The sequence below is a fragment of the Littorina saxatilis genome, linkage group LG10 (genome assembly GCF_037325665.1).
Source record: "Littorina saxatilis isolate snail1 linkage group LG10, US_GU_Lsax_2.0, whole genome shotgun sequence".
Lineage (NCBI taxonomy): Eukaryota > Metazoa > Mollusca > Gastropoda > Littorinimorpha > Littorinidae > Littorina > Littorina saxatilis.
Window position 1 is genome coordinate 23300606 of NC_090254.1, and position 14827 is coordinate 23315432.

Below are 14827 nucleotides of genomic sequence, written 5' to 3' on the forward strand. Positions count from 1 at the left end.
GATTGCCTCCCTTTTACCATAAAATTCTCTGATTTCCAAATCTGAGATGCATGCATCAGTTTTAGTGTTATGTCTGCAATAAATTTAGTTTCTGTACATTTATCATTAATCATAATTATTCCAATAAATTGACTTGCACTAAAGCTAAGTTAGAGAGAGAATTTACTGACAATTAAATCAGATCTAGAGTGAGTTGTTTCAACATAAAAACAAGCATTATAATTGTACAATCACATAGACATGTATACACACTTTGGACTGAACTCTCACTCTGTAATACAATTTCAAACGTTGAATTTAATTACTATTTCTTCAAGCTTTGCCATGCAAAGGGCAATATTTTAACAAATCTCAAATGTATGTTCTGTTACTCAAAATAATCCCTTTAACTTCAAGTAATATTAATTATAAATTATTTATAACACCTTATACGCACATATATGTAGATAACCAATTCTAACTTCATATGACTATAATTTGATTTTCCATTTGTTTCACTTCCAAAGTCAAATAATCATACAGCAAATAGTACACAAACTCATTTCAATTCATGGACAGATCCAGTTATTAATATGTGGTTATTTAGGAATGTAATGGCACTAGAACTGCCTAAATGGCAGGTAAAAATAGTTATACACGTTAAAAATACACTCAAGCAAAATATGTGAGTGTACGTGGGAGTTTCAGCCCATGAATGTAGAAGAAGAAGATTGGATCTTTTGTAAGGACGGGTCCTGAGGCAAATCCACACAGCCCAAATATTTGACAGTTCAGTGTCTTTGAAAAAGTTATGGTTGAAGAACAAGATTTTCAGTGAAGAGTGGAGAGTCCCATGTGACTGCCTGGCTGGTGATGATGGTTGTTTAGTGGCCGCTTGGTACCGAGGTATGAACAGACAAGAAGACCCTCTGCCTGCAAACTACAAATTACAACACAGCAGTACCCATGTCAGAGATCCATGTGCACACCTACTAATGCATAATGAAGAATAGCATGTACTAAAGTAATTTGCGAAAGCAAGTACAGCTGTACAGGCTGATGAAGCAAAGTAGCACTAGCAGTTACTTCAAGAAAGTCACTGTCCTACTTGATATGTCAAAAGCCGGTATATACCACACAAACAAATTATGTTCAGTGTCAGTATGAGTGACCATCAGATATGTATTTATACACAAGTGACAAGAGCATACAATTTTACAAATGATCAATAAATGGAGGTCAGCTGGGTTCTTACCTGGCTTTATTTTTTACGCAGGTTCACTTGATAATAGACATATGCTTGTTTGGAATCAGTAGCGAAATAAGAAACAGGCCGCAGCCAGTATGAAACGTTTAAAGCGCGCCCCAGTTGGGTGCTTCTTTTTTTGTGTGTCAATTTTACAGACGACAGAAATGTCTGAATGTGCAGCATCTATTTGGTTTAACCAAATTTAACTCAATAAAGTACCACTGAAAAAGTTGCTTTTGCATTTGACCGACTATTAGGGTTTAACGTCCTCTTAGACCAACTGGTCTATATTGGGACAGGTGTTGGTAATACGCTGAAAATATGGTGTGATACTTTGATTCGAACAAGCCCGCTGTGGCTGTCTTCTTCGACACACCAGCATTGGGTTTGTCTTGTCAAAGTATTGAAATACGATCATGATAATCAGAGATGAAAGATCATGCAAGCGTGTCTTCGTGTTTTCCAAGCCCTGAGACTTTTGCTGTGAACTTGGGATCTTTTTCGGGGGTGTTCGGACACCAAAGAGAGTCTGCACAAAGTTGAATCCGAGAAATAAATCTCTTACCGAACGTGGGGATCGAACCCACGCTGATAGCGACCAACTGGCTACAAAGCCAGCACGCTACCAACTTAGCTACGTCCCCGCCAATTGCATTTGACCAGATACTTGTAGTTGCAAACCGGGTTATCCACCATATTTTGAACTCCCACCAGGCGACCGGGCAGTAGATTTGGCCATCTCTAAGCAGTGAAATCATGTTAATAATTTAAAGCCTTCTACAAGGTCAATTTGTTTAGATGCTTGGCCATTTGGATGCCAAACACCATGTGACACAAGATCAATGCAATGAGCATTTCTTCTACTTGAGAGCTACACAGACAATTAGTAGAGATACTCCTCCAGTGTTGGTGGATTCAGTCCAAAGAACTGTGATGTCTCACTGCCATGTAGGCAAGTATGACAGTTGGACAACAAAACTCCAACCAGGTAGAGTTTCCCTACAGGGGACAAGAACAGCTTCAAATTTTTTTTGAAATCCAAAAATGCCCACAGCCCAACAATTTTTGAAAATTCCCATTCAACAGAGTTTCTCACCCTGCTCATTTCTGTGTTGAAGGCCTGTTGCTCTTCTGTGATCTGTCCACGGTACGGCCTCATCAAGTTAGGGGTCAAGGGGTAGGCTCGGTCCCCATACAGGTACATTTCATCTCCTGCTGGAGTGACCATGTGCTGCTGCATGTGTTCAAGAATGCCACTACCATTCAGCAAAGCTGCGTCATGTCGTCGACCAACCAAGGGCCCAAAAACATTTGCCACAAGGCCATTTGGTGTCACGACACACTGAAACTTTAGAGAGTGCACCCTCTTATGGCCATTGTACACTTCTTGTTGCAAATGGCCGGGGCGACACATTGATCGTATTGTGCCATCAACCATCCCCCAACAAAACTCCAGAGGAGCCCCCTTGGCATGTATAGCTGCACAGTACCGTTCCAGTTGGGGCACTGTCAGCCATGGCTGATTGAGGTTTGTTAGTTTGTCAGAAAACTGATCATAGATGAAGTCGATACCTACCTTGAACAGCACACACAACTCCGGCTTGGGACGATGAAACATCTGCGAAAGGTCAGCAAACCGGCATGGGTAAGCCAACCTCCGCAGACAGATGCAGAGCACCTCCAATCCTGAAAAAAATCATAAATTCAAATGAGCCTGGTGAGTGTGTATGCGAATGTGTGTGGAGAGGCATATTCTCATACAGTCTTCAAGTTCAAAATAATAACACTGCAAAAGTTTTCTCACGCGCCTTAAAATATCCAGCCCGACATGCTTATCATCAGTTTGATTTTCTATTTATCAGGTTTGACACAGTTACTGGCTATACTGCACACACAAAAACAGTTACCCGACAAGAACAAAATAACAAGAAGGGCAAAGCCCATACGACTCACATGCTTGACCTTGACCTTTACATGACCTTGACCTTCAGGGTCAAGGTCAAATAACTAAACCTAGCAATGACATCATACACTAAGAACTGCTTTACACATTTTCCTACCAAAATACATGTGACCTTGACCCAAGGTCATCCAAGGTCATGCAACACAAAGCTGTTAATTCAAGACATAGGAAGTACAATGGTGCTTATTGGCTCTTTCTACCATGAGATATGGTCACTTTTAGTGGTTCACTACCTTATTTTGGTCACATTTCATAAGGGTCAAAGTGACCTTGACCTTGATCATATGTGACCAAATGTGTCTCATGATGAAAGCATAACATGTGCCCCACATAATTGTTAAGTTTGAAACAGTTATCTTCCATAGTTCAGGGTCAAGGTCACTTCAAAATATGTATACAATCCAACTTTGAAGAGCTCCTGTGACCTTGACCTTGAAGCAAGGTAAACCAAACTGGTATCAAAAGATGGGGCTTACTTTGCCCTATATATCATATATAGGTGAGGTATTCAATCTCAAAAACTTCAGAGAAAATTTGAAAAATATGAAAAATAGCTGTTTTTTAGGCAACATTTATGGCCCCTGCGACCTTGACCTTGAAGCAAGGTCAAGATGCTATGTATGTTTTTTGGGGCCTTGTCATCATACACCATCTTGCCAAATTTGGTACTGATAGACTGAATAGTGTCCAAGAAATATCCAACGTTAAAGTTTTCCGGACGGACGTCCGGACGGACGGACGGACGGACGGACGACTCGGGTGAGTACATAGACTCACTTTTGCTTCGCATGTGAGTCAAAAATCTTTTTATTTTGAAGGGGGGGGGGGGGGGGGGGACACCACGAAGACAAAATCAATAAAAACAATTATCATAAAAAAAGTTAAAACAAATAAGTCCTTTGCACATCAAAAGTAACTTCCCTTGAACTTGGATTCATGTAACAATGGCGGCCACTTCGTCAACTTGTAAAAAAAATATTCATTTATTTTGTTAAACTAATATGAATAAATTATCAGTATCGACGCATCTTTATTTATCCTGTTACCATATTTCAAAAATAATTTCACTCAACTCCACAGACTAAGTCAGTAAGTGGCACAACCAATTCACTATTATTTCTCTATTGTCTAAATAGAGTACTGTGTCGACCAAAGGGGCTAAAGTTAGTCAGGTACATTTTGTGATTCAAGTTCAAAATACATAGTTCAAATTTTAGATTTTAAGCAATCCCAAAATAAATTATGCCCCAACTCAACGCTCCGCTTTAATCTTTTACGAAACCTGAAATAGTAAAAACAACTCACTGAATATTCACAGTAAATGCAAACTTCACGACTTTGCGAATCAAATCATGGAGGAGGATCATTAAACTATCATTCTGACTGAAATACAACTCAACTTCACAGCAACCAGGGTAAAAAAATAAATCCTCACCACTGGCCTTGGTTCCTTGATTGTTCATTCCATTAGGCGCCTGCATAGTCCTCTGCATTCCCAGAAGGGCGCCCAGTCTCCGAATCTCTTCCGCGCTGAAGCGAAATAAGTCCTCACATTCGATGGCTGTGAAGTGATCAAGGGCGAACTGACCCTCATAGGCCCTTCTTTCTGGCTGTTGAAATGTAGGTTAAACTTAGTGAAATCATGGATCACTTGTACACTTTATTCAATTAATTAGCCTGAAAATTCTGCTGAAGCTACTCAAATCAATACTGGGTAACAGAGGGAAAGTTAAATTCCAACATTTTAACTCGCCAGCTGGGCGAGTAACTTCAAGAAAGTCACTAACCTGGCAGAAATTTCGCCGCCCCGATACATACCAGTTCCCACAATTGATCTGCAGTAGCGTTTAAACCCTTTTGGTTGCATTTGACCAGAATTTTAATTGGCCAGCCAGGTGAGTTGCGAGCCTGTTTTTACTAGCCAAGCGGATTGTTTACTCGCCCCTGCATAACAAATGACTCTTACAGGTTGAACTTGAAGCATGTTGGATAAATAGTTTCAACTGTATATATCTCAAAAAGCACCAGTTGACAGTATTCTGATATAAATACTGTGTATGTTTTAGAACACAGAAGTTTCCTTGTACTGAAGTAATTTGATCCTAGAAATAATAAAACTAGAACCAAGGTGCCTTGTGCTTAAAAGTCTGATAGAACCAGTAAGTGTAACATCCTTCTTGAAAGTACATGTATTGCTATCAAATTAAAATGACACAAGAACACAAACTGACAGTGACACAGACTCTGTGACAGAGAGTGGACTTAATAATAATAGTCATGCTTTGATGAAACTAAAACTCTGACTGCAGATTTGGTCATCAGTTTCCATTTGATTTTGATTCTTGAACAGTAAATAGTTAAAACTCTATGTTTATAAACCATTAAATGTAACAAAGTCACACGGAAACCAAATCTAGGTGTAAGTGTTAGATCTACCCAATATCACTATCAGTATCACTGTTGATTCAGACAAGATCACTATAATGACTATGAAATCTAACCAAAAAAACATTTAATTTTTTACATGAACAACATTTAAAACCTAACCATAACCAATCCAAAGTAACCTCACCGGCCATAACCAAAATATACGCCTGTTCCTGACAATTATATTTTAGCGGAACCTTTAATGCCTTTAGAAGCTAGACCTAAGCTTTGACTTGTTTGCTAACCTGATCAAGAAGTGCGAAGACAACAAAATCATCTTCTGCGTCATCCTCGTCCCACGCCGCAAGCTCAAGTTGGTCCCTGGCATCCATGAAGATCGATCTTAAAACAAAACATAAACAGCGAGAGGATTGGAACTATAGTTTGCAACTTTTCACTGCATAACTCATCTTCCAGACAGTAAGCGAAATCGAAATCGAAAAGGGTGAATCGAAAAACTGAACACAACTCAAAAGCGGCCATTTTTTGTGTGTTTGAAATGTGAAAAAGCTTGCTCTGTTCAACGCTTAAATTACAGCATCAAACCAGGATTATATCACACATTAAACTGACATTTGTACCATTAAGTGGTTTAGGAACATACTAGTTATAAATAATCGTGTAAATAAACAAGCGTTCGCTCAGTTTTTACATACCTTTTGGGGCTCGTTATTTTCGTCGATTCAACCACAGCTCGTTAGCGGATCGAAGGAAGCATCCGTAAACTTTGACCCCTAACCTTTGAACTGCGCACACATCGCTGACGTCAACACATAAAAAAGTACCGATAACCACTAGCACTACCACTGGCACTGTACACTTAATCAGTCTAATAACATTCTGACTATCCTTTATGTATTTCTAAAAAAAAAAAAAAAAAAAATTTTTTTTTTTACTTAATATTTTTTTTTTTTTTTTTATTTTTTTATTTTTGGTCAGAATGTTATAAAATAACGTCCCCGCGTGCAGTAAAACTGTCCTCGCGTGTCCCTGCGTGTCCCCGCGTGTCCCCGCGTGTCCCCGCGTGTCCCCGCGTGTCCCCGCGTGTCCCCGCGTGTTTTAGTCCCCGCGTGTTTTAGACACTGTCTAAAACACGCGGGGACACGCGGGGACACGCGGGGACACGCGGGGACACACGGGGACACACGGGGACACACGGGGACACACGGGGACGGTGAATTAGCACGCCGGGACGTTATATAATAACATTCTGACTATCCTTTATGTATTTCTAAAAAAAAAAAAAAAAATTTTTAACTTATTTATTTATTAAATTTTTTTTTTTTCCTTTTTTCAGAATGTTATAAAATAACGTCCCCCCCGTGCTATTTCACCGTCCCCGCGTGTCCCCGCGTGCAGTTAAACTGTCCCCGCGTGTCCCCGCGTGTCCCCGCGTGTCCCCGCGTGTTTTAGTCACAGGGGGTGTCTAAAACACGCGGAGACACGCGGGGACACGCGGGGACACACGGGGACACACGGGGACACACGGGGACGGTGAATTAGCACGCCGGGACGTTATATAATAACATTCTGACTATCCTTTATGTATTTCTAAAAAAAAATTATTTTTGTTTTTTACTTAATATTTTTTTTGTTTTTTTGTTTTGTTGTTGGTCAGAATGTTATAAAATAACGTCCCCGCGTGCTATTTAACCGTCCCCGCGTGCAGTAAAACTGTCCTCGCGTGTCCCTGCGTGTCCCTGCGTGCGGGGACACGCGGGGACACACGGGGACACACGGGGACGGTGAATTAGCACGCCGGGACGTTATATAATAACATTCTAACTATCCTTTATGTATTTCTAAAAAAAAAAAATTTTTGTTTTTTACTTAATATTTTTTTGTTTTGTTTTTTGTTGTTGTTGGTCAGAATGTTATAAAATAACGTCCCCGCGTGCTATTTAACCGTCCCCGCGTGCAGTAAAACTGTCCTCGCGTGTCCCTGCGTGTCCCCGCGTGTCCCCGCGTGTCCCCGCGTGTCCCCGCGTGTCCCCGCGTGTCCCCGCGTGTTTTAGACAGTGTCTAAAACACGCGGGGACACGCGGGGACACGCGGGGACACACGGGGACACACGGGGACGGTGAATTAGCACGCCGGGACGTTATATAATAACATTCTGACTATCCTTTATGTATTTCTAAAAAAAACAAAAAACAAAAAATTATTAACTTATTTATTTATTAAAAAAATTTTCTTTCTTTTTTTTCAGAATGTTATAAAATAACGTCCCCCCGTGCTATTTCACCGTCCCCGCGTGTCCCCGCGTGCAGTTAAACTGTCCCCGCGTGTTTTAGACACACGGGAACGGTGAATTAGCACGCCGGGACGTTATATATATTATCACGTGCTGAAGTTTTCCGACCTCCCTTTGTTGGTTAACTTTTTATTTTTTTTTTATTTTTTAATTATATAATTGTGTGTCTATGCGTCCCAAGGACAGATTGTAAGAAAAGGCTTAGCCTTAAATCTTAATCCTTGTTAAATAAAGTTCAATTCAATTCTCTCTCTCTCTCTCTCTCTCTCTCTCTCTCTCTCTCTCTCTCTCTCTCTCTCTCTCTCTGTCTCTCTCTCTCTTACCCCCCTCATGGAACAAAGAGAATGAGACTTTTTTTGATTGGCTGTCTTTGTTTTATTATTCATCATAATTACAATTATATTTTGTTTGTGGATATTTTTTTTATCAAAGTGGCCATGTTTCTGAAAAGTAAAAAAAAGTAATGAATGTAACTCAGATCAAAACAATCACAAGAAAGCAGAAAGACACACACACACACACACACACACACACACACACACACACACACACACACACACACACACACACACACACACATATATACATACACATACACACACACACACACACACACACACACACACACACACACACACACGCGAGAAAAAAGGTCGAAATGAGTGGATGACGTCATTAACGTAAAAACATCGTGACGTCGTCTAATTGCGCGAACATACAGCAGTAGTCTCGGAAATTCTACCCCAACAAAGCGGCACTGGGTGGCGTTGAATCAAAAATCGAAGATCCCACCAATCACTGTATATTAGTTAGTAGGCCTATGTTCCCAATTTGTGGTGAACTTCCATCCAGTCTGAGCACAAGATTCCGTCTTTATCATGTATTATGGATATGAACATTTCTCAAGTCGATCTTATTATGCGTTCTTGGGATCTTAGACGAGGAACCAAATCGAACAAAAAAATCTGTAATGCTGCGTCGCCCAAAACAAATAACGGTTTTGGGTGTGACGAAAAAACGAACAGAGCCGGAGCGCTATGTAATTTATAAGCAGTTCTTCCAAACCCATTTAAAAAATATGACACTACCAGCCTGTTTCCGCAGATTGAGCCAGAATGTTTTGTTTTGGCAAATCGACGTTGCAGTTCCGGAGCAAATGATCTACATTTCTTTGCGAATTTGCGTTCAAACGTGGTTTTTTTCTCTCCATAATATAACAATGCACAGCTCGAAAATATGACCAAGAACAAATCTACGGTACTTCGAAGAAAGAAGAATAACAACATTATTGTCCAATACGACTTGCAATTTACCGTGTGCGCTGTACAATCTCCCTACCTTTAAAGCAGACATAAAGCAGACCTCTTCATTTTCTTCCAAGGGGGAAATCGTTGGTCATAAAGTCTTGCAGGACCCAAACATACCTCTGCACGCTCACTTTTCTTTTCATAATTATGTTGCTTCGCAAAAATAAAATGTCAGTGGTTATCTCAACTTGTTATCAGTCAAAATTACCGAAGAACACAGAACTGGGAAATGACACTGATTGAAATACGAAAGATCTTCGACGGAGACGAAAGTTATAAATGACATGTGGTCACACCTAACTCGAAAACTAAGCGTCGCTCAGAACCAGCGCCCTTCCATTACTAAGTTAAGGAGTTTAATGCACAGTCGGTACTCCCGGGCAAATTTGATTTCATTTGACAGACACATGCATATAATAGTCTCTGAAACAACCTTTCTAGGTACCCAAAAGTGGCAGCAGCTATACGCAATTTTAAGGCAAAGTAGCCGTATTATTTTGAAAAATGCACTTCAGAACAAAAACTTTGTTGCAAAAATGTCAATACCAGTTTAACCGCAGACAGCAGAGTAAATATTTCTGAGAGAACTATCAAGTAATTGAAAGTACCTGTAATGATATAGCTCATTTGCAGAAAGTGTGAGAGTTCAGTTCCGAAGTACACCCCCTAATTTTGTAAGTCAAACTTATGCCATGAAAGCATTTTAAGAGGCACTATAACAGGTAAGGGTCGAGGATAATACACCGGATGTCTAAAACAAAGGTCAGTGGTGTTCGCATACAGGCAGCAGTGACTCGGGACAGAGAATAGTTGCAAGCAACAAGTGCCGCCGACCACTTTCTTTCCTTCAAGCCGGAAAGGAGCGATATGAATAAATTAACAAGTGACCTTACGCTAGGCCTGCGCAGTGCAATGGGCTATGGTATCATATTACAGGTGCACGTTTGGTTGGATGGTTATCACCGAATCGCTGTCAATGACAGCAACGTAGACGGCGCATCGCATCACGTGTGCCTTCTACGAAATCGCTACTGGGATTGGTCTTAAGTAAATTCCACAGGTCCAATGAAAAGTACCGTACTCGTCGTCATACAGACTGGAGTGCCGCGACAATTGGGTGGAAGTAACTTGGGCGGTGCATCATATCAGGGTATTTTTATAAGGCACGGCCTTATCCTAATTCGCCAAGACGCGGGGTGGACTGACACGATATCCACATATCCAATGAAAACACGTGCAAGTACGAACAGCATTCGTCGAGTTAAAAACTGAAGTGCCGCGAAACAAGCGGGTGACGCTGAGTAGGTGCAGGTCTCGTGAAAGAGCCAATCAGACAGCGATACCAACAGTAGACAACGATTCTACTGTCGACCAATAACCAGTACGTAATGATATTACTTCTTATGTTAATGCTAATTAGGAATCTTCCTTATTCTGCTAGTAAGATTTAGTAAGTGTGTGTGTGTGTGTGTGTGTGTGTGTGTGTCTGTGTGTGTGTGTGTGTGTGTCTGTGTGTCTGTGTGTCTGTCTGTGTCTGTGTGTGTGTCTGTGTCTGTGTCTGTATGTGTGTTTGTACCGGCACGGTTGGCCTAGTGGTAAGGCGTCCGCCCCGTGATCGGGAGGTCGTGGGTTCGAACCCCGGCCGGGTCATACCTAAGACTTTAAAATTGGCAATCTAGTGGCTGCTCCGCCTGGCGTCTGGCATTGTGGGGTTAGTGCTAGGACTGGTTGGTCCGGTGTCAGAATAATGTGACTGGGTGAGACACGAAGCCTGTGCTGCGACTTCTGTCTTGTGTGTGGCGCACGTTATATGTCAAAGCAGCACCGCCCTGATATGGCCCTTCGTGGTCGGCTGGGCGTTAAGCAAACAAACAAACAAAAAATGTGTGTTTGTGGTTTTATCGACAAATGGGGACGATTGTCACTGTACAGCAGTGAAATGGGGACGCTACCGTTAAATGGGGACGTGCGACCCCATTAGACTCGATTTGCGCAGATTGAGCGACCCCATTTGACTGCTGCCCAGCATCCCTGGGCGGGGATATAGCTCAGTTGGTAGCGCGCTGGATTTGTATTCAGTTGGCCGCTGTCAGCGTGAGTTCGATCCCAGGTTCGGCGGAAATTTATTTCAGAGTCAACTTTGTGTGCAGACTCTCTTCGGTGTCCGAACCCTCCCCCCGTGTACACTACATTGGGTGTGTACGTTAACGATCCCACGATTGACAAAAGGGCCTTTCCTGGCAAAATTGCTTAGGCACAGTTAATAATTGTCTACCTATACCCGTGTGACTTGGAATAATAGGCCGTGAAAGGTAAATATGTGCCGAAATGGCTGCAATCTACTGGCCGTATAAAATTTCATCTCACACGGCATCACTGCAGAGTGCCTAGAACTATACCTGTTACAGGCAATCCGTGAAGTTAGGAAATTCGCGTATTTCCTGATTCATTTAGGAAATTCATGTAAATCGTAAACAACTCAGGAAATACATGAATTTCCTAAAATATTTAGGAAATTCACGTATTTCCTAAAATAAAACGCCAACAATTACATGGATTTCCTGATCTATAAATACACCCAAACGAAGGGCGCCGAATTCTTGTGTGAAATACTTTTTTTCCCCGACACGTGAGACTTTTATTATGCACGAACTGTGAACTATTCACGAATTTCCTGAAAATAAGAGACGATTTGTACACGGACTATGAATTTGTTGTCAATCTGCCAGGAAGTTGAACAAGTGTTCACAAGTTAGTGAAATGTGTTGTGTTTACTTTTATTATGCTCGTTTTTTAATCCCAATATGTTCATATGATCGAGAGTAGTACAATTTTGTGAATAAATGCATTTTTTTTAAACTGTTTCACCGTGCCAAGGAAGTCTTGCGTGTAAAAATAAATGCTGATTCAAGCAGATTTTATTGTGACTGAAACAAGATGGCGCAAGTTTACTTCATGATGATGATTCTTAAAATTTGTTTCCCACAGGAACTAGAGCCTATTAGGGACATGAGGTGTTTACGTGCTCAAATATTTACTTTGATTATGCTAATTGTTTTAGTCCAATATGTTCATATGATCGAGAGTAGTACAATTTTTGTGAATAAGTGCATTTTTTAACCTTTGCCGGATGCCGCTTTTGACTACACACGCCCGACGATGCGGGTTTGTCTGAACCCATACATTTGAAAGAGGGTTTTTACCTTTTATTTCTCTAACGACGATGCGGGTTTGTCTGAACCCATACATTTGAAAGAGGGTTTTTACCGTTTATTTCTCTAACGACGGGGTGGGTTCCCCTGAACCCACAGCGCTACTTCAGTGGGTGCATCGAGTTTCTCCCTTCACCGACTTCTTGCAGGGGAGGGAGAGGGGGAGGGAGAGGGGGAGGGAGAGACTGAGAGACTAAGAAAGAGAGAGAGAGAGACTAAGAAAGAGAGAAAGAGAGAGACTAAGAAAGAGAGAGAGAGAGACTAAGAGAGAGAGAGAGACTAAGAAAGAGAGAGAGAAAGAGAGAGAGAGACTAAGAAAGAGAGAGAGACTAAGAAAGAGAGAGACTAAGAAAGAGAGAGAGAGAAACTAAGAAAGAGAGAGAGACTAAGAAAGAGAGAGAGAGAGAGAGAGAGACTAAGAAAGAGAGAGAGACTAAGAAAGAGAGAGAGAGACTAAACAAGAGAGAGAGACTAAGAAAGAGAGAAAGAGAGACTAAGAAAGAGAGAGAGGGAGACTAAGAAAGAGAGAGAGAGAGACTAAGAAAGAGAGAGAGAGAGAGAGACTAAGAAAGAGAGAGAGAGAGACTAAGAAAGAGAGAGAGAGACTAAGAAAGAGAGAGAGACTAAGAAAGAGAGAGAGAGACTAAGAAAGAGAGAGAGACTAAGAAAGAGAGAGAGAGACTAAGAAAGAGAGAGAGAGAGAGAGACAAAGAAAGAGAGAGAGAGACTAAGAAAGAGAGAGAGAGACTAAGAAAGAGAGAGAGAGAGACTAAGAAAGAGAGAGAGAGACTAAGAAAGAGAGAGAGAGAGACTAAGAAAGAGAGAGAGACTAAGAAAGAGAGAGAGAGAGACTAAGAAAGAGAGAGAGAGACTAAGAAAGAGAGAGAGAGAGACTAAGAAAGAGAGAGAGAGAGAGACTAAGAAAGAGAGAGAGAGACTAAGAAAGAGAGAGAGAGACTAAAAAAGAGAGAGAGAGACTAAGAAAGAGAGAGAGACTAAGAAAGAGAGAGAGAGAGAGACTAAGAAAGAGAGAGAGAGACTAAGAAAGAGAGAGAGAGACTAAGAAAGAGAGAGAGAGAGACTAAGAAAGAGAGAGAGAGAGAGAAAGAGTCTAAGAAAGAGAGAGAGAGAGACTAAGAAAGAGAAAGAGAGAGAGACTAAGAAAGAGAGAGACTAAGAAAGAGAGAGAGAGAGAGACTAAGAAAGAGAGAGAGAGAGACTAAGAAAGAGAGAGAGAGAGACTAAGAAAGAGAGACAGAGAGAGAGAGACAGAGAGAGAGAAACAGAGAGAGAGACTAAGAGAGAGAGACAGAGAGAGAGAGACAGAGAGAGAGAGACAGAGGGAGAGAGAGACAGAGAGAGACAGAGAGAGACAGAGAGAGAGAGACAGAGAGAGAGACAGAGAGAGAGAGAGACAGAGACAGAGAGACACTGAGACAGACAGTCAGATAGACAGACAGTCAGATAGACGGATAGACAGATAGACGGATAGACAGACAGACAGACAGACAGAGCAACTGACAACAGACATACAGACAGACAGACAGACAGACAGACAGACAGAGAGACAGACAGTCTCTTGGAGACAAACAGGCAGACAGACACTGTTCCGCCGCTTTGGTAATTATGGGTGTAGCAGAACCCGCGCCGTCGGCAGAGGGATAGTTACAATCACTACTACTCTTTAAAAGTATGGGTTTGTGTGAACCCGCGCCATCGGTAGTGTTTATGTAAATTATCAGAATCAATTAATTCTAATCTTTTGTCATGTACACATTAAAAATTTGCAGACACAGAGCAAATTAGGTGTGTGAGAGATACTTAAAATTTCAAAACGATACCTTTAATGGTTCCAGAGTTACAATGATTTTAGTGTGTCTCTGGGTACAGGTGAACCCAGGAAGCACGGCAAAGGTTAAACTGTGCCATGGAAGTCTCGAGTGTAAAAACAAATGCTGATTTTACTTTTGTCCTGCATTTGTTTAAACTGTTTCACCGTGCCATGGAAGTCTCGCGTGTATAAACTAATGCTGATTCAAGCAGATTTTATTGTGATTGAAAAAAGATGGCGCAAGTTTACTTGATGATGATGATTCTTAAAATGTTTGTTCCACAGGAACTAGAACCTATTAGGGACATGAGGTGTTTATGTGCTAAAAAGTTTACTTTGATTATGCTAATTGTTTTAGTCCAATATGTTCATATGATCGAGAGTAGTAAAATTTTGTGAATAAATGCATTTTTTAAACTGTTTCCCCGTTTTATTAAATAATAATTGAATAAATGTAGCAAAATGAGAGGGACTATTTCTCATTTCTTTACAATTTTCGTGCATCGTTTGGGTGTATTTATAGATCAGGAAATCCATGTAATTGTTGGCGTTTTATTTTAGGAAATACGTGAATTTCCCAACTCCTTTAGGAAATTCATGTATTT

The 14827-nt window shown here is 41.0% G+C and overlaps 1 protein-coding gene across 3 annotated transcripts; it reads right to left on the reverse strand.

Moving 5' to 3' along the window:
* Window positions 1–277: 277 nt before the first annotated feature.
* On the reverse strand, window positions 278–6451 carry LOC138978439 (uncharacterized). 3 transcript variants are annotated; one of them, XR_011459683.1, is made up of 5 exons: window positions 6275–6451; window positions 5864–5960; window positions 4627–4801; window positions 2805–2914; window positions 278–919 (listed from the first exon to the last, which is right to left on the reverse strand). XR_011459683.1 is itself a non-coding variant. In XM_070351182.1 (5 exons), the coding sequence occupies exons 2-5, from the start codon at window positions 5948–5950 to the stop codon at window positions 1859–1861; spliced, it is 483 nt and encodes a 160-aa protein (XP_070207283.1). In that variant the 5' UTR covers window positions 5951–5960; window positions 6275–6451; the 3' UTR covers window positions 278–1858. The 3 variants fall into 3 exon arrangements, 2 of the variants coding, with proteins under 2 accessions (XP_070207283.1, XP_070207282.1); XM_070351182.1 differs by having other exon boundaries at window positions 278–1969; XM_070351181.1 differs by having other exon boundaries at window positions 278–2914.
* Window positions 6452–14827: the final 8376 nt, after the last annotated feature.

What these genes read in the sequence shown, in the direction of transcription:
- LOC138978439 (XM_070351181.1), bottom strand. Translation starts at nt 5,950, where the DNA reads ATGGATGCCAGGGACCAACTTGAGCTTGCGGCGTGGGACGAGGATGAC. An exon ending in TCTTCGCACTTCTTGATCAG is followed by an intron (nt 4,802 to 5,863) that starts GTTAGCAAACAA and finishes ACATTTCAACAG; the next exon opens with CCAGAAAGAAGGGCCTATGA. An exon ending in TCAAGGAACCAAGGCCAGTG is followed by an intron (nt 2,915 to 4,626) that starts GTGAGGATTTAT and finishes GATTTTTTTCAG; the next exon opens with GATTGGAGGTGCTCTGCATC.